The sequence below is a fragment of the Chenopodium album genome, chromosome 9 (genome assembly GCF_948465745.1).
Source record: "Chenopodium album chromosome 9, dcCheAlbu1.1, whole genome shotgun sequence".
NCBI classification, from domain to species: Eukaryota; Viridiplantae; Streptophyta; class Magnoliopsida; order Caryophyllales; family Amaranthaceae; genus Chenopodium; species Chenopodium album.
Window position 1 is genome coordinate 6,060,006 of NC_137842.1, and position 25,059 is coordinate 6,085,064.

Genomic DNA, 25,059 nt, shown 5'->3' on the forward strand with positions numbered 1-25,059 from the left:
GAAATCATTACCTAAATCAGAAAAATGTTGAGCAAGTTGATTGTAATTAGGGTTGTTTGGATCCATTAAATTGTATAATAAATTAACAACAATAATAAATACTTAAGAGGCACCGAAATTAAAATAAAAGTAACGTTAATAACGTTTTAAAAATTAATTGAGTACTACAAAAATTAATTAACGATAAATAAGAACCTTTTTGAAATTTATATTATAAAATAAAAAATTAATCCTACTACAATTGTGAGTTAAAATAATAAAGAGTGTATTTTTTATTTTAGAAAGTAAAACAAAATATTATAATTAAATTATCATTAATAACGTTTTAAAAAATATTAGAGTACTAAAAATATTAATTAACAATAATAAACCAAAAAAAAAAAAAAAGCTAATTGAACTTTATATTAGAAAATATAAAATAAATCTCACTAGAAATGGGAGTAAGAATAATATAGAGTGTTTTTGTGATTTTTGAAATTATACCAAAATATGTCAAAATGGATCTCTATTTTTAGAGAAAAAAAAAATATATAACGGTTGATGATTTTTTTTTTTATTAAAAGTGCCAAAATAGCTGTTTAATGTTTAATACCGTTTTAAAACGGTAATATTTTCTCATTGGGTAAGGAGGCTGACAGGGACGCGTGTCAGCTCCTCAATGGCTGGACTGACGCGCCCCTGTAAGTGGGTGCCATTTAATTTTTTTTTGCTTCAAACCCTTCAAAACGCAGCGTTTTGGGGATGAGTTGTTCAGTTCACTTCCCAAAACGCGTCGTTTTGAGAAGGGGTGAAGCAAAAAAAAAAAAGGCGTCAGTTTGTTCCCTCTTGTGGAGCCCACTCTTTTACTATTCATCTTCATTTTTGCTCATAGGATGAGCAAAATCAATTCTGCTCATGAGCATTTTTCCATTTGCTCATTGATGGGGAAGCTATAAATCCATTTTTGCTCATGAGCAAAAAAATGCTCATTGATGGGGATGCTTTAATAGGCGAAAGACACATTTACCCTTAATAAAAGGGAAGGAAGAGGAGAGAGGACAAAAATTAGTAAGAATAGTTAAGTGAATTTGCTACTTATCCCAACTCATTCCAAACAATAGGTATCATAATTTTTATCCTTATCCCCCTAATAATTCCCTATCCTTATCCTACCTTCTTATCCTCATTATCCCTATTGTCAAACACCGGGATTAGAGACAGATTCTTCCTACACTCAATTGTGTGTTTGTACAAAATGAAACTAATGTGATAAAAATCCAGCAGTATACCCGTGGTACCATGCATATTCAAGAAATTCCAAGCATCATGCTAGAGTTGCCTTTGTGAGAATAAAATAGAAGAGGCTAAAAAGGCATTACTTAACTTTATATCCACCAACAGTCTTTTCTCTTCATCAAACTACCTTTGAGAGTTGAACTTTTTAGCAAATGAAAATATTCTTTCCTTGATCTTAGTTTACCCTTTCTTGTTGGTTGGGCCAACACCAGACTTTGGTTTAACCCAACAATTATCCTTTGCTTCATAATATGAACAGTTATCATATAAACCCAGAAATCCCATCTTCTCTATTAAAGCTCTGTACATCTCATTTTGCTTATTTCTATCTGAAGCCGAAAACTGTAACAGGAGCATAACAGTCTGCAGACATGGGTATTCTTGCAAAAATTGCTATGAGTTTTGATGCACTTATTGGGTTAGCCCTCCTTTTTTTCTTCTAGTTTACAAGTTATTTGTTGTTCCATTTTTCGTCTGACAATTTTTGATTAAAACTTGATTATTCCTATGCCATTACAGGCCTGGGCTGATGCTTCTGTATCCACTGTAAGTTATACTTCAATAGTTATTTCAATAGCAGAAAATCATTCAGAAAAGTGCAATATTGAAGATTGCTATTCAACAGATATGCATCGATGAGAGCTATTGAGAGCCCTTCAACACTGGATGATCAACAATGGCTGACATACTGGGTTCTTTACTCGTTGACAACTCTCTTTGAGCTCTCATGTTGGAGAGTCCTTCAATGGTATCTGTATTTATGGATCGATAAATGGTGATCATATAATGTATTAGCAATAAGAAAAGCCAAATCAATTAAAATAAATCTTCCAAAATGTTGCAGGTTTCCTTTCTGGCCATATGTTAAGCTCTTGTTTTGCATGTGGTTGGTGCTACCAATCTTCAATGGCGCAGCATACATCTATGAGAATTACGTCCGCAAGTATGTGAAGCTTGGGTTGTCAGTTAATTCCAACTATCCTCAGGGCCACCGTCAAGTGCTCCAATTGATGTCTCTTGATGCTCGGAAATCTGTTGAGCGCTACATTGAGAGATATGGACCTGATGCATTCGAGCGTGTTGTCAGAGCAGTAAGATGCAACTTTTAATCTATAACTTCTATCTTGTCCCTGTTTCTGAGTCATAATTTATCTAACATAATACTAATATGCTTACAAAACATTGCAGGCTGAAAAGGAGGCAAAAAGGCAAAGCTAAGGATGTCAATACAGATGGATTTTTCCAATAGATCAGTTATATACAACGATCATTTCAATACTTGCCTGGTTTGGCAACTCCTGCAACTTTGTATTATAGAAATGTATTTGTGAAACAATTCTAACAGATATTGTAAAAGCAACATGTACGGTTTCTCAAAAAAAAAAAAAACTAGAATTTGGTGAATGAGGAAGATAACGTAAACTATCAGATGCAAACATTCATTCATGTTCTAGCTTTACATACTACATCAATATCAAGTTGACCTCTATTTAACAATCCATCATAACAAAGGATGCATCGCCTCAATTCCTTTTATTGCTAATATATAAGCTGTGAATCTTAAGTTATAGCCATTTTTTGGGGAGAGAGGGGGGGGGGGGGGGGGGGGGGGGTGTGCACAAACCACAGAATCCTTTATCCTCACCCTTTATAAGCAAAAAATTCATACAATAGCTACTCGTAATGGCTGTTTTCAACCTTTCTCCAAGGTTCAAAGAGAGGGAGGGCCATTGATTTTGTGATATCAAAATACACTGCTAGCAAATGGTATGAAATGACATCGTTCCATCCACAACGCTGTGATTTCATACCACTAACTTTTAGGGAAAGAACTAAAAATATTTTCCAAGCTTTTCAGAAAGTGCAGATGTTGGCATCAATATCTTCCTCACTTTTCTACTTCCCTATTAAGCTAATACAATAAAGCTGTGTTCATTTGATTTCACTCCTTCCTTTGTTATTGCTAACTAATAGCATGAATAATATGGAGTATACTAAGTAGAATATTTGGAGTTACATAACAAAAAATTCCCATGCATCAAATGATGAAAAATCAGTATTGGCCTACTGCATAATATAAGCTATGAACCAATGCACCACAAACACAAGGGGAGAAATTTAAAGGATATAGCAGCAACTTACTATTTGGGTTTCCCCTTTGGTTTCTTTTTAGAGCTCTCAACATCTTCATCACTCGTCTCATTGTCATCAGAATCATCATCTTGTGTATCATCTTCTAACTCCTCATCATCAGAAGATGGAGATGGATCAAGACGTGCCGCATCCATAGCCCACCTTATAACCTTCTCTACTTCATCTTCCTCTTCATCGTCAATGAAAGCTTTACTGTCCAAACTGCCACCAGCAAGCTTATCCTCAACAGAAGCATCCGATGTCCCAACACCCACAAATGAAGAGGAAGCGGAGGGAGATGGCTTAGGCAAAGAGGCCTTCAGAGCTGCAAATCTTGCTAATAAGTCATCTTCCTCAACTTCATTGTTCACTTCAGCAGACTGTGTTGGAGGTGTTTTTCTGGTTACACTCTTTTTCTTTGTCTTTGATTTAGAGCCCGTCTTAAGGTCCCTGAATCGCTGCTCTAGTTCTGGGTGTAGATCAGAAAGGGAGGCATGAATCGTGTGTGAGTTGAGGCTAATTTTTAGTAAAGCTGCATCCTCTGCAGCCTTAAGCAATTCTTCAACCTCATCATTTACATCTTTTGTGTTCTTTTTGTCACGACTCATATTTCCCTTTTCTCTCAACAAGCGAACACACACACAACTGTAGAGAATGGTATTCCCCTTAGGGTTGTAATTCCACTCAGCAAATATTTGCACACGGAGCTAAAACACAACCCCCCTACTTTCGATTCCTTTGATCAGATATTTGCACACGAAGCTAAAACACAACCCCCCAACTTTCGATTCCTTTGGTCAGATATTTGCACACGAAGCTAAAAGTTCGTCACTAAGATATCTGAGACAGCCAAAAAGCCCAATCTTAGAATGATAGTTCAAAGAACTCAAAACAAAAGGAATGAATTACGAACAGCTATTTGTAACAGCAACCAATTGTAAATTCTGCAAACAAACATGTAAATTTATGATTTATACTAAGTATCAATCAACTAAAAGGATTTCAACAGAAAACGATATAGGGACTCTAGACAACGCGATTGCCTAAAATTGTCAGGTTTAGTTCACAATGCTCCAATCCATAAAATAGTTTTTACCAACTAATTCATCCAATAAATCGCGCTATATTCAGAAACTGCGAATCACATCAACAATCAACAAATTATGCATTAATTTATGTACCTCATCACTACTTTTCCAGTAAATCAAAAGTTAACTACAACCCATCAACCTTCAACAAAATCAACACACACCCAAATACTTATTGATCACAGCACGCTAATCAGTCAAAATAATCAAATTTGCAGCATAATTTGTTTGAAACAAGATCAAATTCATGATTTCATTGATACCTTTTTTTTTTCTTAATATAATTATAGGCAGCATGATCAAATGTTCAAACCAATGAATTAAGGTAGAGATCCGAAAATAAAACATATTTCTATGTACCAATTGATTAAATGTTAAGGGATTAACAGATTTACTTAAAAAATTGAATAATAAAATTAAAGAAATGTAATTTTACATCAAGAAAGGTTAAAAATCAGTACCTGACGGATTACAAAGAGATTATTGCTGACGATTGACTTGATACAATATACTGTATAATGAACAAATCAGTTTTTTTTTTTTTTTTTTTTTTTTTTTTGAAAAAAGTCTAGAAATTTCGCACTTGTGAATTTATGATTTACGGAGTAATATTTGTCCTTTATTTTAGTAGGAAAAATTGACAATAATAATCTGTTTAAGAAATAATTGTTGACAGAAATGTCTAGTCAGTCGGCCAATTTTAGTGATTTCTTTACCGTTTAGAAGATTTGTCACTCAATAAACTAAATAATCTCCAACACTTTATTACGGAGTATTGATTTTTCCAAGATGTGTCTATTTTATGAAGTTACACATTGTTTTTTGTCAAAAATAAAATAAAAATGGTACTCCGTAATAACGTAATTTTTAATTAGTCAAAGCCCATACTTATGATATTTTTGATAATTTTGAGCAGTTGGATTATATTGTATTTGTGTAGATGGTTTCAGTAGTATTTAATATTTATAAGCATGAACTCTTAATGTGAGGTCAAAAATATGAATGACAATTCGATGAGTGATTAAAGATACTTTTTGAATCTTGACTATTCAAAATACAACAAGAAAATTGACAAGAATGACACATGACTGCTCAAAATACATTAAGACAAGGGACATGAATGAGACATGACCAGCAGTAATTATGACTAGTCTTTGCTTACAACAATTCAACTTCATTACATAAATTAGAAAAATCTAACCTCACAATACAACTAATTAACAATACTTAAAATTTAGAATTATATCACAATACTTAAAAACATACAATCATTTTCTACCGTTAGACTAGTTGAAGTAACTCTTCCTTGTGTGCCACTTCAGCAGGAGTGAGTGGTGTTGTCCTTCCTAAAAGAGATTGCAGCATATCAAAATTCATCTTCTTCTCTGCTAAATCAACTTGTTTTTGCTTCCTCTTTTCCTTTTCGCTATCAAGTTCTAACCGTTGTTGTCTTAAATTTGCCTCCCTTTCTCTAACCTCAGTACACACCTTTATTTGTTCACTGATACTCAAAATTGCACTATAAGAAGCAACTGCTTTGCCCTTACGCTTAGTCTTCGTTTTTTGACACGCACCGTCATGTCATGGTAGACCCCCAGACATAAATCCATCAGTACGGACTTCATTCTCACTTTCCGCCCTAGACCTCTTCCCACTTTCACTACTATCTTCCTCATCATCGGCACCACAACCCTTTCTTTCCTCCTTTAACAGACCTCATCTTAGTTTTGTCCTCCACTTGGGGTCTTTATTAACCATTTCCACTCCATGGGGAAATGCAAAACTGTGTTATGACTTAGAGGAGATATAAAACAACTTGGATGCATTTTTAATTCGATTAGCTTCGTTGTAACCACTTCCACTTTTAGGAAGTTTGTTCGCCTCCTCATAGCAATTATTCCACTATAGCAAATCAGCTGCCATTCTTCTTCAATGTGTCTCCAAACTCTTCATATATAGGTCTTGGCGGGAGTATATGCGGTTTCTCCGCTTGAACTTTACAGTAAGCTGCATGAACTTTTCACCAAAGTTCAGATGTCTTTTGGTTCGGACCACGAAGCGCATCATCACTTATTTCTAGGTATAACCCAATTAGAGTTTCATCCTCAGCAATCGACCAAATGCGACTCGCTTTAGCGAGTGGTTGGTTGATCGGAATCCTTAGAGGTGGTGGAGGGTATTGTGGTGTCTCCGGAACAACTTCTTCCTGGCTCATGTCATACTCAGAGTTGCTCCCTACAGTAACGGGAGGAGTTTGTTGCTCAATATAAGTGTTTTCATTCATTAGGAATTTGCGGAGGTGTTTGTTGATGATCAGAATTTTGCAAAGACGAGTTTCCTAATCTTTCTGGGAATAGTTGAAAATTGGGACTAGTGATGAAATCATCACCTAAATCAGAAAAATGTTGAGCAAGTTGATAGTAATAGGGTTTTTGGGATCCATTAAATTGTATGATAAAATAACAATAATATTAAATACTTAAAAAGCACCAATATTATAATTAAAATATTGTTAATAACGTTTTAAAAAAATATTAATTTTCTAAACACAAAAAATAACCTTTTTGAACTTTATATTATAAAATATAATTTAAATTTTACTAGAATTGGGAGTAAAAATAATATAGAGTATTTTATGATTTTTAAAAGTATACCAAAATATGTCAAAATGGATCTCTATTTGTAGAGAAAAAAAAATATATAACCGTTGATGAATTTTTTTTTAAAAAAAATTATAAGTCGGCCAAATGGCCGTTTCAGACTTATTACCGTTAAAAAACGGTAACATAATTGTGATTGGGTGTTGGGCTAACAGGGACGCGTGTCAGACTGTCAGCTCCCCACTGGCTGGTTTGACGCGCCCTTGTCAGCTGGCTGGAGTTAAATTTTTTTCCTTCTCACCCATCAAAACGACGCGTTTTGATGTTGGGTATTGAGTGCGCTTCCCAAAATGCGTCGTTTTGGGGTGTGGGAAGCAAAAAAAAAAAATGGCGTCAGTCGCTGATGATGATTGGGGCCCACACTTTAATGTTCATTGTTAATTTTGCTCATTCTATGAGCATTTTCTAAGTTGCTCATAAGTATTTTCCACTTTGCTCATTGATGTATTAAGTTTTATCCATTTTTGCTCATCAATTTTGTTCACGAGCAAAAAAATGCTCACTGATGTGAGTGCTCTAACAATGACGAACTAAGGAATTTCTAAACAGGGAGCGATATATATCACATACTCCTTAGTTTGATAAATAAGTACTACGTATGTTATAAAAAAATATAACACTCTAATTTTATTTTTGTTTGGAATAAACCCCAAAAGGGAGGCAATTATATATCCCTTAACTCCTTAAGTCCCTTTTTGTTTGCACCATGAATCTACTTTTTATGAGAGCTTTCTGGGTCAAATAGTGCAAACAATAAGAGACGGATGGAGGTAACCTTACATTTTAGTATCTTCTGTTTTTGAACAAAGGGTTTAAACGCTCTACTTTCTAAACGCTCTACTTATATAAAACGCTTAAACACTCTACCAACTGGCGGATCTACATTGTGACCCGGGGGGGCACGTGTTACCCCCGAAAAAAAAAAAAAAAAAAAAAAAAAAAAAAAAAAAAAACTGTTAATAAAAAAACCTTCATTTGAATATAATTGAGTATTAAACAATGCATGATTTGCATGAAAACAGAATCTGCCTCAGCGGTACAAAGCAAGTCATTAAAGCTTCCTATGAGTGCCTTGGGGTCAGCTTGATGGTAACATTTTATACAGAATCACAATACATTATGCAAAAACTTTAGATTGAGTTTCAAGTTCGTAAGTGTATATTGGTTTTTTCCCTTTTATTTTTCTAGCGTGCGTTTAGTGCTACCCCTAGTCCGGAATCCTGAATCCGCCACTGACTCTACCTCTTCATCCGTGGTGCACAAACCCGTACCAATGCCGGGCATCGCCTGTCAACACTCCTCGACGCCACCTCTAGCGACTACAAGCAGCAGAGAAAGTGAGTGAACTCTAAGAGAAGTCAATAGAGAAAGTGAGAGAAGAGAATAGAGAAGAGAAGAGTGGCAAGTAGAGGGACATGCTGCTGGGAACTTCAAGTTCGTAGAGGAACTTGAAGATTGATCCTTTAGCTTGTGATAGGTTGTTTGTCCTATTATAGTGAAGAATCTTTCCTAAAATCCCAAGTGGTTGTGGTTTTTCCTCTTGTTAGGGCCAAGAGGTTTTCCACGTAAAATCTCTCTGTCTTACTTTAAAGTTCCTATAGCTCAGTTTCTTTAATTCCGCAAAAAGTTAGCCTAATTTTACTTAACTACAATTCACCCCCTCTCTTGTAGTATTCTTCTAAAGTAACACAAAAACATAAAGTCCATCACTCCATCATGCTCCCGGATGTATAATCTAAGAGTCTAAGCGTTAACTTGCTGATGTTGCAGTACATACTTCATGCTTAAACCCTCCTATGAACACTTGAGCTCTACCATATTTACCTTGAGATTTACCACAACACACATTTGAGGAAATTAAAAACATGCTTTACTAAAAGTATATACAAGTGTTCTTTTTGGATCCTCCTTTACCCTGTAGAATCATTTGTACCTGTTTTTGGTTATCAGGTTCTTCAATGGAAACCTTAAAGAATTTGTTGAATATTAGTGAGGGCAAAGATGATAAGCTGCAGACATTGAAGCGTAAAGCCAGAGCATTGCATGTGAAAGCAGAAGATGTACTCAATGAAACAAAACAAGAGGAGCTTCAACCAGGAAAGAGACGGAGGAAGGAGGTTGATAACTGGTTGAAAGACGTTAAAGAGGTGGTGCTACGAGGCAAAGATTTGATTACATCAGACCGGAACAATGCTGGATTGATAGAACAAATTGGAGAATTGACTATGCAAGGGAGTTTTCCTCGAGGGTTTACATTCTATGATCATGGGAGCTCTAGTGTAGCACTAGTAACAACAAACACGAAGATAAATGATAGAACGCTACATGATAATAAGAGAAAAGTCATTTCTTGGCTGATAGATGATGGCATTATCTCCACAGTAGGCGTTTATGGTCCAGGTGGTGTTGGGAAAACTATGCTGCTCAAGGAAATTCACGATGAGCTACTTGAACGGTTTAAATCATCTGGACGTGTTTATTGGGTGTCTGTATCACATGGCATCACATTGCCTATGTTGCAGGATAAAATTGCTGAAGCTATGAATTTGAGCTATCTTTTAACAGAGAAAAATGTAATCAGGAAGGCAGCTTCTTTATCTTATGAGTTAGAGCAGAGAAATAGTGTTTTTCTTTTCCTGGATGATGCGAGGGAACATTTTTCTCTAGAGGATGTGGGGGTTCCCATCGGAGATGAGAATAGTTGCAAATTGATCCTGACAACGCGGTCTTTGGATGTGTGCAGAAGGATGAAATGTCGGGAAACTGTCAAGGTGGAGCCGCTATCAAAGGAAAAAAAACTTGGGAGCTATTTAGGAAGGTACTTGGAAGAAGAGATCATATGCTATCAGAAATAAATGAGCTTGCAGAGCTAGTTGCTGCTGAATGTGCTGGTTTGCCTCTTGGTTTGATTGTCATGGCTGGAAGCATGCAAGAAGTAGACGACATACAAGAGTGGCGTAATACTTTAGAGGAGTTGCAAAACTCAAGTGAAGGACAATCTGACATAGAAACAGAGATTTTCCCAGTTTTGAAGCTTAGTTATGATCGTTTGGAAGACCAAAGGCTGAAGGAATGTTTCCTATTATGTGCATTGTATCCTAAATATGGTGAAATTGTACGAGATGAACTGATTGTGCTTTTCCGTTCTGAAGGCCTTCTGGATAAGATAGATAGTTGGCAAAAGCAATTTGATAAAGGACACAGCATGCTGAATAAACTCGAAAATGCATGCTTACTGGAGAGGTATGATAACAGATGTGTGAAGATGCACAATTTCATCAGAGACATGGCAATTTGAATCACCAATATTAAGCCACGATACATGATTGCAGCGGGTGCAGAGCTGAGAAGAATACCTAGTGGGCGACGATGGACAATAGATTTTGACAAGGCTTCCTTAATGCACAATTCTTTGTCAGAAATTCAACCCGGAACAATACCCATGTGCCCAGACCTTACTACCTTACCGCTCCAGCAAAACCCATTTACAAAACTCCCAGATTCTTTCTTTGTGCATATGAAGGCCCTCAAAGTGCTTAACTTGTCCAAAACCAGCATCAAGAGGCTACCAGACTCGATTTCAGAATTGATGAACCTGAAAGCTCTTCTGCTTGAATTCTGCAAGCGTTTGCATTTTTGCCGTCAGTAGTGAAACTTACCAGCTTGAGGGAGTTGGATTTTAGCTTTTGCTGGTGAATGAAAGATGTGCCGCGTGGGATAAATCAGCTAGCTGAACTTAGACTCCTTGATTTAGAGGGATGCAAGGATCTGTGCCAGTTACTCAGTGGGTCATTATCCACATTCACTCACATCCAATGCCTTAAGATCGATCCAGATGTGCAAAGTATCTCAGGAGATGATGTGTTGAAAATGGGATATTTGGAGAGATTGGAAGGCGCAGGATATCTGATGTAAGCAGTTTTAACAAATATGTTAAATCTCAGCATTTCCAGCAGCTGAAGTACTACTAGTTTGTCGTTGGAGCAGGGCAATACAAAAGGGTTGATCATAGCATAGACGCAGAACGAATGGTGATCCTATGCAGCGGAAGTCTTAAAGGAGGAAGCGGAGGGGATCTATTTGTTCCTCCAGAGAACACTCAAGATCTACAGATTCATAACTCTGCATTTGATGCAAGAAGCTTGGTTGGTGCCCTTCCATCATTAATTCGTTTAACAGCATTGAAAAGAATTCTCATTAGGCGTTGCAGAGTGATAGAAGTACATGGTCACCAGTATCATGCGTTGAAGCTACACAAGAAAAAAAAAACCAGTTCAATGCTGCTGTTGTTTTATTGCTTCAATGCCTTCAGGAGTTAATTCTCACTGATCTGCATGATTTCAGGGGTCTAGTTAAAAGGAGGAGTTGCTATCGAACGAGGTCCCTTTTCCAATCTTAAGATATTGGTGATAAAATATTGTCCCAATATAAAGGAGATATTCACATCAAATCTGTTAAAAGGTGGCCTTGATAACCTCCAGGAGCTGGAGGTTGAAGGATGCAAAGAATTAGAAATGATTATTGCAGTCCATGATGATGGTGGTCGAGAAAAGATCATAGATTTTGAAGGATATGTCGATAAAGATGGTGATTTAATCTGGCTTCCCAACTTTAGAGCTCTACACTTGAGGCAGTTGCCAAAGTTGACAGGCATCTGTCATGGAGGGATGCTAGGAAAGTCTTCTGTTGAGCAAGTTACTGTTGAATATTGTGCAAAAATCAAGCAGATATTCAAGAGCAGTTTAACACAGTACCAGTTGAGCAACTTGAGAGAAGTTAAAGTAGCAGCTTGCAACATTTTAGAGGAGATTATTGCATCACCCAACTCTCAGGGTCAAGAGAGTAATGGCGCCTATGAACTCCCCTACATAAGGGCGTTAGAGTTGGATGATCTACCATGTCCTACAAGTTTTTTTCATGGAATCATACCAACTTGTGGTTCCATTGAACATATCAATGTTACAAATTGTCCAATAGTGAAGAGACTACCTCTCTCCGTACCCCTACACAACAATGGGGAAGGACTGGTACCGCCTTTTCTTCAACAGATAAAAGCAGATCAAGAGTGGTGGGAATCTCTCGAATGGGATAATCCTCTTATTTAGAAGTCCCTTCTGCCATTCACCAAGTTGAGTGTGGCAGGCGCATCCAGCTTTGATATCTTTGAAGGTGCTTTAGTTTTCCAACTTACATACTTTCTTAATTTATATCCAATCTAAGAAAATTCTGTTTTGCATATTGCAGAACTTGGGTCTCCCAGGAGACTCAATGTCTAAATGAACTGGAAAACAAATTTTCTAAGACAAAAAGTGAATAATAGTTCAGAGACTGCAGACATCAACTCCTGTCTTACTTTGTTAAGGTTACTTCTCTATATTTCTTTGTTTCATCCACTCGTCTTTTTCCTTTCCAATTCACTGGTGATGTTCTCTGACAGACGTCGAAACTCTGAACTTTTTTTTTTATTATTTTTTATTTTGTAGTGATGTTCTGCCGTGAGGCATGCAAGACGAGCAATGCTGTATTCTTTCTCCAATAAGAGGTTAGAAATTTGATATTTCCTTTAGCATATACTACCACCATCTAGATTTTATAGTCACTCTAGGACATTCTTTCATGCTCAAAGATTTTATTTCTTTAGCTATAAACCTCTTAAGGCATGTTTAAATAACCTAGCTGTTTCTGAAAATTCAGATAGCCTAGTTTAGCCATACTAAACTCAGGAAATGCCCCAATAGCAGTCAAATATGGTGTACAGTACAACACATTTCCATCATAGGAGCCACAATGAGTTTACAGCTTTCGGAATTTGTCGAATTGTAGACTGTATGGAAGGTGTTGGAAAAATAGAGATTTGTCCTGCTATAGCAACTACTTTTTCCAGACATTTTATATCCTTATAAGATGAATATTATTTATTTCAATTACATATGTAGTTTTGTAGATTTTTTTTTTGTTTTGTTCCACACATTTACACCAATTAATTCCGTTTTCTTGAGTATGTAGCAATAATAATCAAGGAGAATTCAATATATGGACCGCTCATGTGGATACTTTTGCTTTTAGGAGCACAGAGGGAGGATAAGAGAATTGTTAAATACTTCATATAATCGAGTCCCACAAAAATATGAAATAAAAGTTGACATAAATGGAATAAAGTAAAAGTGATTAGAACATATATAGTAAACAGATGAATACGGAACCATTTTTCAGTTTAGGTCATCTTTCAGGCAATTTTTCAAGCTCCAAGTTTTTTTTTTTTTTTTTTTTTTTTTTTTTTTTTTTTTTTTTTTTTTGGGTTAGTTAGGAAAGCTTTGGGTACGATTTTGTTGATTTAGCTTTATTTTAAACTACGAATTTATTATCTTGTTCTTTCTGAATAAACAGGGCATCATTGAAGCTGGTATTGTGTTGTTCCAATTCTATTTGCTTTGTACTGCTGAAGTTTGATATCAAATAGGAAGCTCCCCGGGCTGGTACTTTGGCATGGAATCCATTACCTAGCAAAAGTATGTTGTCATGAATTCTGATATAATTAATCGCGATCATGACAGCATCCAAATTTAATGCCCTGAAAGCAGTAAAATCTATAAATACTTTGGGATGAAGATCATGATGAAAAAGAAGCATTGTCTTCTGTTAGTGGTGCAGAACTGCAAGAATATTTGAGAGCAGAGAAAATGAAAACTTGGAAATGGAATCCGATTTTGGTTAAATGACATTTTTTCTTCATTAATTCTTCATAGCCATATAGCCATTCATCAGACACATATTGTCCTTGATCATCTGTTGCCTGTTTGCCAGAAGTTAGATCTGAATAAAATTGGACAGGGCAAAACAGAGATAGATGCAATTTTTGTGACCAACTGCATAATCGTCTGGTACATGAGTTCTGGTTTCGAATTCAAGTCATTTCAGTTGTATTTGGTTTTGATTCATATTTTGAATTTTATGTCAATATCATTATTATAAATTTAAAAAACTTTGATTTAGTTACGTTTATTTCAAGTCTAGTAAGCTTTGATCCGGTCAGTCATGTAAGCTCATAAACAATCCCGTCTTAATTGGATCAGGTAATTCAAATTGAGTAATTAGTTTTTTTTTCCAGGACATGACATGACATCAGATACACCAGAGCAGATCTAATTGAAACTAAGCAGACGTCCACGTTCTAGCTGAGCACTTCCTTAGTGTCACACATCGTAAATGATATCTCATCCTTTAATCAGTCAGTCAGTCCTATGCTTTGTTCAATTTGAGGTCTTTCCATATGGCTAACCTGATGTAGTATTCAGGTGTCACCTAAATTAATATCGAGGATTATATAAGAGTTCAATTTTAATTGTTCTATAATATAGATAATAGGGAACAAAAGTTTGATGTACAAGACGAAGAAGGTACACCAATGACCAATTACCAAATGGTTTTATGATATAACATAGAATATGGAGAAGGGACTCAAGGAAGAAGTTAAAGAAGAATAGTTAGTATTCATTTATGAAATAATATCATGTAACAAAAAGTCAATCATATCAACAGAAGTGGTTATCCCTAAGATAGGGATCTTACAAATTAAATTACATGTACAAAAACTCTATCCAACAGTCACCCCAATTAGAAGTATGTTTACAGTGTCTCATTATCGCCTTCCTTTTTTGATCCCAAAAAAAAAAAAAAAAAAAAAAAAAAAAAAAGCAACACAACCTAGGTTTCTAATTTAAGTGGCTTGAGTAAAAAAAAAAAAAAACTCAAGTAATACGAATAAGGAAAACTACCATCATAAATACTATTAGCATAAACAACATAATAAGCCATGTAAAACATGAAGTCTTTGAGCTCTGTGAAAAAACACTCATTGCCCTTACATTGGCGTGACTAGTGCTTGCCAAGCTATGCTCAACTGCCTTCTCGGTTGAATCAAGAATCTATATCAACAAAACCATGATGGAAAAACAGAATTAACCCCCCAAAATATATCCACAATATTGTGAGCTAAGTTGGAAACAAACAAATATAAGATGCTAGACTAAACCAGAAAGGTGAAAAGCGATAAGCATAGCATTTAAAACAATTGACTAGTTGACAGAGGAGAAGGTCAAAAGCCGAAAATTTAATTTTCCGCAAAAGCAAGCAAGAAATGTGTTTTTGCACCGAAGACATGGAATCTTTTGCCGCAAAAGATAGCATATAGATTGAAATTTACATCTAAAAACTTCCTCTCAATACTAATTTCCACTGAAACTCTCAGGAGTGTCAGAGATAGTGAGAATATTTTCAAGATACAGCTGCAAGACTATATATAGTGCCCCATCCTAAATTACACTTATAACTCTATACAAACGCAGTTAAATGCAATTGTAAAAAAGGTTACTTAGTGAACTGGCCTTTGATTTTATATAGGATACAGTGGTCCTGTACTTACGTTATACCTTATTCACACAATCTTCTAATGTTTCATGTTCTTTTTTTAGTTTTCTAAGTCATAGAAAGTTTTTGGTTTTCTTAGTTGTAGCAAGTGAAAGGGGCAATTGGACAACCTTTCATGAAGTAGAGAGTCTAGAGACGCATAAAAAACTCATCAAGGCATAAATATATAACTTGAATTCAAACTGACCTTCTCAGCATTTTGCACTGACTGACTCATTAAGAGGCTGCTCTCTTTCAGTTGTCGTGCCATTCCCACCATCTCATCAGTCAAGTCTTCTTGAAGCTTTCTGTAGTACAAAGAAATGAAAGTTAATTACACAATTTTTTACAGAGGAAAGCTGACTAAGCATATGCTCACCTAGAATCAATAACATGATACTACAATTTCTGAAATTTTATCTTTAACCATGTTCCCTCAAAAAGGCTTGAAGGATTTAATCTTTTACTGCAAATAGGGATAAAGTAGACATTTGTATAAATATGCAAAAAAAAGGTGCTGAAGACAACTTCATCAAATAAAACATGGGGTCGGAAACAATTTTCTCATAAAGAATCCACAAAATTTATACAAGACAATTCTTTATATTCTGCTTCCAGTAAACTGAGCTTCTTGATCTTTCAACTTTCAAGTTATAATCCCCTTGACCTCTTGCTCCTGAAATTAACATTGGAAGACGTGTATAGTTCATATCCTTTTTCAAAACACTCCGTAGGGACAGTAGATGTGTATCAAGAAGACTACTCAGTTTACTCTTTCAAGTGAATAGTGATAAACTCAGAGTTATCTACCACATTTACAAAACAATGCTCAGAATAAAATTACCTGTGCTTGTCTATATGTGAGTGGGCAGCAGCATCTAATTTAACTATTGGTGAGGAATCAGGTCCAACATTATCGTGCGACTTGTCTTCAACAAATGAGGACGGCCTACACTCGCAAAAAACCTTCCAACTCATTTTCAAAATTTTCCATAAAATAACTCCATGAATAAGAGTATAAGACTGTAATGTTTACATACACTGGTCTCTTCCTAAGTCCTGGTGGGGAGGCAACTTTAAGTTCTTCAGCTATTTGAGGGCTTGCCTCAGTCGAAGTCTCTTCAAAGATTTCCTGCATTAGTCATGTACCATATAGTCATTAATGAAACCTCCTTCCACACCAAAGTTGATCAAAAGCAGCAAACGTTTTCCCTTTGGAACTATTGAAATCATATAGTCAACAAAAATAAGCTCTCATGATTTTAAACTTTATATATAAAAAAAAAAAAAAAAAAAAAAAAAAAAAAAAAAAAGAAAGGGAGAGAGAGAAAAAGAAAAAAGACAGTAGTACTGATTATCATGTTAACTAATTTCATCTGCAAGGAAAAAAATCAGATGAACAGCAATAGAACAGTTATCTCTATATTCAGAGGGTCTGGCCACTTCTTCCTTTTGTGCCCTATTTAAAAGATGATACTTCTGAAGTTTGTTACTGAAACAACTTAGTCTCCACATAATGCAAATTTTTGGTTTCAACAACAAAATAAAAATAATATTTTAAAATCAATCCTAGAACAACTCGAGAAACTCAACTATGTGTAACTAATAAATCACTAGCAACCTCCTCAATCAAAATCATACAAAAAATACATAATCAATGAACAGACACAGACACCAGCAGACATACAAGCATACATTTTGCTATCACAAGTATTATAAGTGATTATGCATTGTAAAAAGCAATATATTACAGAGCCACAACAGCTAAGATTAAGCATAGAAAAATATTAGTACACATAAAGAGGCGTCAAAACATACCATAGGTGAAGTTAATTTGGCTGCAATAGATTCAATCTTCTCAGAGTAATCATTTACTTTAGCTTTGGAGACCCTACAAGGTAAAACCCAGGAGCAGGATTAAATTTATGTTTGGTAAACCCATACAGTAACAAAGAGTTTGAAAAAAGTAATGGATTTTAGTTATGTTGATGATAAAGCAAAGTATCTAACACAACAAATCACAATATATCATTACACTATTATACTCATAAATTAACAGATTATTATAAACTCATAAATTAACAGATTATATCATAAATTAACAATAGTCATCAAACGGCTTGATAGCTAGACTATTATACTCATAAATTAACAGATTATATCATTACACTATCCTAACCAAGAAATTAGTCCCAATTTTCACTCACAGTCTACAACATTATGCAAAAAAGACATTAATGCTATGTTTGGATAGAGGGAAATGAACGGAAAGGAAGAGGAGAGAAAAGAAGGAATGCATCCTCCCTTGTTTGGATATCTAATACAAGGAGGGAAGGGGAGGGAATTGGAAGGATCCATTTTCCTTCCACTTTTTAATGAATCAAATCCCTCCATTGTTGGAGAGATTTGAAAGGAAAATGGAAGCTCTCCTTCTCCCTCCCCTTACCTCCTTTTCCCTTCCCTCTTTTTCCTTCCCCTCCCTTTCCTTTCACTATTGTTATCCAAACATAGTGTAAGAATAGGTTTTTTTTTCTCAACAAAAGTAGATGATTTCAATAATTCAGCAAGGTTAAATTGCAACTCTAAGATCCAAACTCTAATCTCTTACTAGTTCTACTTCTACTTCTACTGCTAAGGTTATTGCATCTGCTTCTACCATGCATCGCTGAGGAAGCTTATCCCCATTTACCCAAATCCCACCCTTTCTGCCTCTAACCCATTTCTCCAACTTTAAGGAGCAAGAGAATATCTCCACTATTTATAACAATAAGAAGAGAGAGAAAGGTAGTTTTTCACTAGAGCTTTGGTTTCAAGTTCACAACTATTAGCTTAGCAGTTGATCTCTTTGTTTAACACAAAAATTTTAAACATTCCATAAAAAATGCCACTAAAGACCACAAATGTATAAGCTGACCTGGGCAAGCCTTCTGGAGTGGTCTCTTCAGTTAGATGTTCCAACAATTCGCGCAGTGTAGCAACATACTGCATAATTACAGGTTTAAAATCCAATCAGGTGAAAAGCACATGAGCTACAAACATGTTGAATAGGCGTATGATTGAAAAAACTAGATGCACACAAACTTAAAGTATTCACAACATCATGAATTACATACATGAGCTAATTTCGCCTGATTTTGTTGTTGTGGTGCAGCAGCAATTAACCTTCTCAGATTTATCTCAGTTTTGCTGATCCCCATACCAAGATTCCTACCTTCCACACACACACATATATAAAACAAAATAAACAAATTACGAACCGACCAACCTCGGCAATGTTTGGCAATCAAGCAAAAACAATTATGTCCTTAATCATACTACACTAATCAAATGAGGATTTCTCCAACCTCGACCCATTTCCTATCCTTGCTTGCAATAATAAGATTAAAATCGACAAAGATACAACAATACTAAACTACATACATCAGAGATCAATAAGAAATAATTCCAAATTGAATAAATATCCAAAACTTTGATAACACGCAAAACCTCAACAAGCTTCGGAAAGCTCCTAGTCTCCTACATTATTAATGATGGAAGAAATATATGTTTTTCGGCAAGCTTCGGAAACGAGGATATGAATATACACGACAATTACATTACACAGAGTCTAATACTATAGATCAATTGAACTTATAAACTATGATGAATCGCAAAATGATCTTCACAATGAAGATTATCAATCTAAATTGCACGAAAAGAAATTGTAGCAACAAGATCGCTGGTTATAATCTATCAAAACTTCAGCAATTATAATCAATAATTCGATGACCTACTCTGTTTAGAGATTCCAGAACTTTTTAACTGTGCTGTACCCAAAATGCTCTATACTTTGAAAATCAACTAATTTTGCCTTGACAACACAGCTTCCATAAGATGCGACTCTAAAAGTAACCTAACCATCTATTCACAACCTATTTTAATCATCAAATGATTGGCCTAGAGTCACTAGAAAATATATACTACTTCCTCCGTTTCTTTTTAGTTGACGTATTTCTTTAGACACGTTTGCAAATGCACAAATTAAATCTTTAATATCTTTAATTACCGTTAAGAAAAAAATTATAAAAAGTTGATATTATGAAAATATACATTGTGACGAATCTAACAAGATCCCACTTGACAATATTTTTCCTTACATATAAATCACAAAATATGGTCAAAGGGAGGTGTATGAATAGTGTTAAACTCAAAACGTGTCAACTAATAAAAAATGGAGGTAGTATGTATTATATAACACATGAATATACACATAGATGGCTAAGTACGCCATAGTAATATGCCATGTTTCTTAGACTTCACTGATCTCGCATTCATGAATACTTGTTCCAGTTTTAAGTTCAGGTCATTCAGCTATCTTATGAAAAGCTTTGCATGGTTTTAGTCCAACATTAAAGTGCCAAGTGGACTACTTAAGGTTTTAGGGTAACTAAAAAAATTTTAACAGCAAAATCACTCCTATTATAACATATGAAGTATATTCCTTTAAATTTTCCTAGAGTAAATTTCTAACTTAGTTTCCCGCACTTGAAGTCTTGAAGACATAAGGCTAGCAGTTGCACTACTTCTTGACAGGTCTGATATCATCTACTCCATCTAAGGCAGGACACGACATTTCGGAATACAAAGTGCAGAGTTCCACCTAGTAAACAAAAGAACCCACCAGACTTCATCTCCTGCTAACCTTCTACTTAACACATAAGCTTAGCATAATTGTTTTAATAAACCACAAAGCTTCCATTAACTGCGAACCAATGTACTTATCATACCTCATGCATTTAACTTCAAATTCATGTAAAGATTAACACCTAAATTAGACTCTCCAAGCTATATAATTTTTAAGAAATTTTATATCCTATTAAATTCGCAAAATCACGCGAACTTTTGCATAACCAAGCTCTTTTTCACAAAGGCAAACCATTTAATTACTCCGTCACTTAATTCCTACATCAGTAATTAGTTGTCACACTATCACAACCCCACACAATTGAAACTTCGACAAAATTTCAATGCTAGACTCTTTATATTAGCTAATTCATTCTTAAGCTCTCCTCATCACTTGACCCATGTAGCAGCACGCCAGCACATTAAGAAATCCAATCATAAACTAAAACCAACCTCGAACAATCGAATACAAACAAACCAAACACAGCATACTTCGTATGTAAGAATTTATTTCCAGACATATACAATATTATTTTAAATCAATCACAATGGCAAATCTTAGAACTCTCTAGATCACATTGCACAATATAAACTCCTCAGCAATCTAACAATTACATGATTTATAAAAAATAATTATAAACTCTAACCTGATCATAAATACAATTCACCCAAATCAAGATTCTTTAAACCTAAATTTCAAAGTATGTAAACCAATTATAACCGCAAATATCTCAAATTTCTTTTAGCTTTCACTTTATAATCGAACTGGGTTCATAAATTTGAGTTCAAATCAGTAATTCAACACTAGATAACAATCTGATTAACCCATGAATAACATATATAAGAAAAACAAAAGTTCCCATTTTTTTTTCAAAATTAAAGTAATAATTTGAAATTGAGCATATAAATAAAGAAATTCAAGCTCACCAATGGTCAAATGCAGAAATTATCTTCAAAAAAATTCGCAGCCTTTTCAAATGATACTTTTCTTTTTCTCCTTGTTCGTTCTCTTGCCCAGATCACCGCTGTTGAATTAAGGAGAATTTGATTGGCAAAGTAGTATTGGACCATATCTTGTGCTGAGTTCACATGGTCTAGCCCACAATAGGTCTATAAGCTGCACCTGCTTAGCCATAACAGAACCCACCTAAAATTTTTGTTATATAAATCTGGGTGTACCGTACATCCGGTAATTTGTTCATTAAATTTTCTGTACACCCGATATACAGAAAAGACTCTCCGTGCCCATGATGCACATCAGCCTTCGTAAAAAGTGAGACCTAGACCTAGGGTTGTTCATTGGTCCACGACCAGACCGAAGACCAAAAATTAGAATTTTAAGAACCGAAAACCGGACCGATTAAGCTAGGACCGAACCCGGACTAGACCAAAAGAATCGGTCCAAAACCCCGACCGGACCGCTTTGGACCGATTTAAGATTTTTTTTTTAAAAAAATACTAAATTTTTAATAAAGTTAAGAAAAACACAAAAAAGTAAAGGAAAAATTATATCATAACGTCCTTTTTTCGTCTTTTTTTGTATGTTTACTATAAAACTTATAAGTTAAAGTTTTCTAAGCTTATTAAGGATAATTTTAACCATTATTTAAGGTTTTACGCATACTTTTAATAAAAAAAATCGGTCCGGTCTGAAACCGGTTTTTATAGGGTTTTGAACCAGATCGAACCGCAGACCGGAAAAATGAATTTGACCGAATGGTCCGGGTTTGGTCCGGTACATTTTTTCGGTCTGGACCGATTTTTGAACACCCCTACCTAGATCAACATAAAATAAAATAAAAATAAAATTAAAAAAAAAATCTGATTTTAATTAAAGCCCCAATTTCTCCCAACTTATTCACTTAAACACACTTCACATTCTCTCTCCTCTTTATAATTTTCTCTCACTAAAACATTAAAAATCATCATGGATATTCAAGAATTACTCAAAAATCAACCGGATTCTTCGAAAAAGAGGTAAATTTACATGAAGATTTACATAGTTTACATTTGAACATTGCTTGCATTTTTCAGATTTTTTTTTTTTTTTTTTTTTTTTTTTTTTTTTTTTTTGGTGGTGTGTGTGTCGAAAATAAATTTTATACATGATTTTTTTTTTTTTTTGTGTAGAAAATTACAACAAAAACAAGCTAGGATACATGGACACTTCATCTAACTGTCGTGTCCGTGTCAGACACCGACACCCGTGAGACACACGAGGATACGTCTTGGACCGTATCCTACAATAATATGGACTATTTAATTTTTTTAAAATCAATCAATAAACATATACTTAAGGCGAAACCAAGAATGACACTTGTCATTTCCTGGTTAAAAATTTTTCCGCCTTTTTTTTCCCTTTCCTTTTTAATTTTTTTGCCATATTTTAATGACATCTATATATTTTATAACCTATAATAATAGTTATTTCCATTTTGATAACACATTTAATCCAATATTACTCAATTAAATTTTTTACATATATTCTATATATACTAGGAAACTTTTAATTACAAAAATACTAACATAGATTAAAATTATAAAAAAAAAATAAGGTATTGGAATATATTGTTTTCCAAGATTATTATATTATTATCAATATCACTTTTAACGAAAAATCATTTTGGTAGCATACTTTGTACAGAGTATTAATCTTAAAACTATACATAACGTTTATAAGAACAAAATAATTTTGTTATAGTATACTTCGTACATAACATATATTGGAAAATTAAATCTAATTGTTCTAAACATTTATGTGATTATTTTATTTTATTTTAAAAAAACCTACTACTACTAAAAATATATTTAAAAAGTTGATTACGGAATACTAATTATCCTAAAGTAAAATGAACTCAAATAAATTTTCATATTATGCCGATCAAACTATGTCAAAAATTTAAGGACAAATGTATATGAGTTCGTATATGGATACTAACCTAATTACCTAAGCAAATAATTTAATTTTCTTATATAAAACCTTATATCGTCTAAGTTTCTATTACTATATTTTTTTTTTATACAATCCAATTCAATAATCTTTACATTTAATTTAAGTTATTTTGTTACAAATAATTTTTTTGGATAAATTATCGTTGAATTAACACCATATTTATTATTTATTTATTGTAAAATTTAATTATGATCGTGCATGGCACGGGACTTAACCTAGTAAGAAAATATAAGTTAAGTAAGCTAAATAAAGTAATTGTTAAATAATATAATTTCCTTCATATATAGCTCATCATTAATATGGTACAATATGATCTAATAATATAAGAGGGCGGAATGAAAAATATATGGTCAAATTCTTTTTTAAAATATCGAATTTGCAATTTTAACATCCCGTACCCGTGTCCCTTGTTTTGAGATAGACATTTTTCTGTATTCGTTTCGTACCCATGTCTGTGTCAGTACCCGTTCTTGTGCAACCTAGAAAACAAGTATTATAGAATATAGATGAAGTCATGACGTACCGATAAATTTTGTTATAAGTGAATAATTCATTATTACATTGTTGATTTTATTTTATTTTATGAAAATGATTTTTTTGATGAAATACCCTAAATTGATTTAACAACCCATTTTCTAAAATTTTCAAAATCAAAAGCAAGAAAGGTGTTAAAAGTCCAATTTTAGATCTCAAAATATTGAAGGATTTTAGCTAAACATGTTGAAGATGATAATGAGAGAAGTCCAAATAACAAGTACGTTATATACATGTTCATATTATTTGTTCATATGTTCATTTCTTGTATCCTGTCAAAAAAAATTATTCATTTCTTGTAAATTAAAATTTTGTTGCTTATATTTATTCAATCTTATGTTTATAATATGTGAGATCCATTTTATTATGCGAGATTCATTATTCACATATTATATTTCTAATATGCATGTGAGATCCATTTTAATTAAACATGTTCATATTTTTTTTTTTTCTTTTCGTTCAAATTTATAATCATTGAAACTGCTAATGCTCATTGTTAAATTCACTTAATGTTTGTATTTTTTTCACTTATTGTTCATATAAATTAATGGTTTTGTTCACTATTGTGGAATAAAAATTATAATTATTATGTATTACAATTTAGGTCATGCTTGGATTGGGGGTAATACATTAAGGGGTTATAAAAGTCAAACTTGAAAAAACAAAAGTAATTAGAGGTGTTGTGATAGAAGACATGGTGTTTACAAATGAAATAAGGTAGTTGTGCCATGAGGAAAAGAGAGAAATAGAGGAATTATTACTTTCATAATGAGGGTAATAGTTACCCATTCTCCCCTTAGTGTAACTATTACTCCCAAAATGAGGGTATTGATTCCTCTTCTTTCACCTCACACTACTATCACTACATAATTTTTTTACAATCACACCATCACTATCTCCTTCTTCCCTATTTTCACATTTATTTTGCTTAGTTTGACTTTTATTATCCCCTTAAAGTATTACCCCCAATCCAAGTATGCCCTTAGACGAAAAATATACTAAATCAAATTTACGATAGTGCGGAACTAAATCCTAGATTATGAATTGAAAATTCGATGATTATTCAAAAGAAAAAAATTCTTACCTCAAAAGTTGTTTCAATGGTGGAGAGAAAGCTCGGAAGCCACTTTAATGGAGAATTTAGAGTGCGTTTTATTGGAGGAGACTCAAGAATGGAGGGAGCAAGTCAGCAAAATATAGGAAGAACGATTAGATCTTCCTCTGTTCTCAATCTTCTTATTACAAGTACATGTTTAAAATTACACGTTGTCAATGCTTTACTTGAAAAAATAAATAAATAATTAGTTGCACTTTTCTTTTTAGCTAGATAAATTTTCTCTTAAAAAAA

The 25,059-nt window shown here is 34.0% G+C and overlaps 3 protein-coding genes and 1 pseudogene across 4 annotated transcripts; 2 read left to right on the plus strand and 2 right to left on the minus strand.

The window, feature by feature from the left end:
- Nucleotides 1-1,418: 1,418 nt before the first annotated feature.
- LOC145559477 (HVA22-like protein f) lies at nt 1,419-2,737 on the plus strand. The gene is made up of 5 exons (XM_081620901.1): nt 1,419-1,693; nt 1,795-1,821; nt 1,901-2,023; nt 2,120-2,366; nt 2,464-2,737. The coding sequence occupies exons 1-5, from the start codon at nt 1,647-1,649 to the stop codon at nt 2,491-2,493; spliced, it is 474 nt and encodes a 157-aa protein (XP_081477027.1). The 5' UTR covers nt 1,419-1,646; the 3' UTR covers nt 2,494-2,737.
- Nucleotides 2,201-5,380, minus strand: LOC145559475 (uncharacterized). Its single transcript, XM_081620900.1, has 3 exons — nt 4,958-5,380; nt 3,418-4,248; nt 2,201-2,337 (listed from the first exon to the last, which is right to left on the minus strand). Coding segments are annotated over exons 2-3 (600 nt in total). The 5' UTR covers nt 4,017-4,248; nt 4,958-5,380; the 3' UTR covers nt 2,201-2,336.
- A 3,049-nt stretch (nt 5,381-8,429) lies between these two features.
- Nucleotides 8,430-13,875, plus strand: LOC145557378 (disease resistance protein UNI-like; annotated as a pseudogene).
- A 774-nt stretch (nt 13,876-14,649) lies between these two features.
- LOC145558326 (uncharacterized) lies at nt 14,650-21,300 on the minus strand. 2 transcript variants are annotated; one of them, XM_081619534.1, is made up of 8 exons: nt 21,152-21,300; nt 18,676-18,773; nt 18,477-18,544; nt 17,381-17,453; nt 16,603-16,694; nt 16,407-16,511; nt 15,771-15,870; nt 14,650-15,081 (listed from the first exon to the last, which is right to left on the minus strand). In XM_081619534.1, the coding sequence occupies exons 2-8, from the start codon at nt 18,757-18,759 to the stop codon at nt 14,905-14,907; spliced, it is 699 nt and encodes a 232-aa protein (XP_081475660.1). In that variant the 5' UTR covers nt 18,760-18,773; nt 21,152-21,300; the 3' UTR covers nt 14,650-14,904. The 2 variants fall into 2 exon arrangements, with proteins under 2 accessions (XP_081475660.1, XP_081475661.1); XM_081619535.1 differs by having other exon boundaries at nt 18,676-18,769; nt 21,152-21,293.
- Between the last annotated feature and the right edge of the window lie 3,759 nt (nt 21,301-25,059).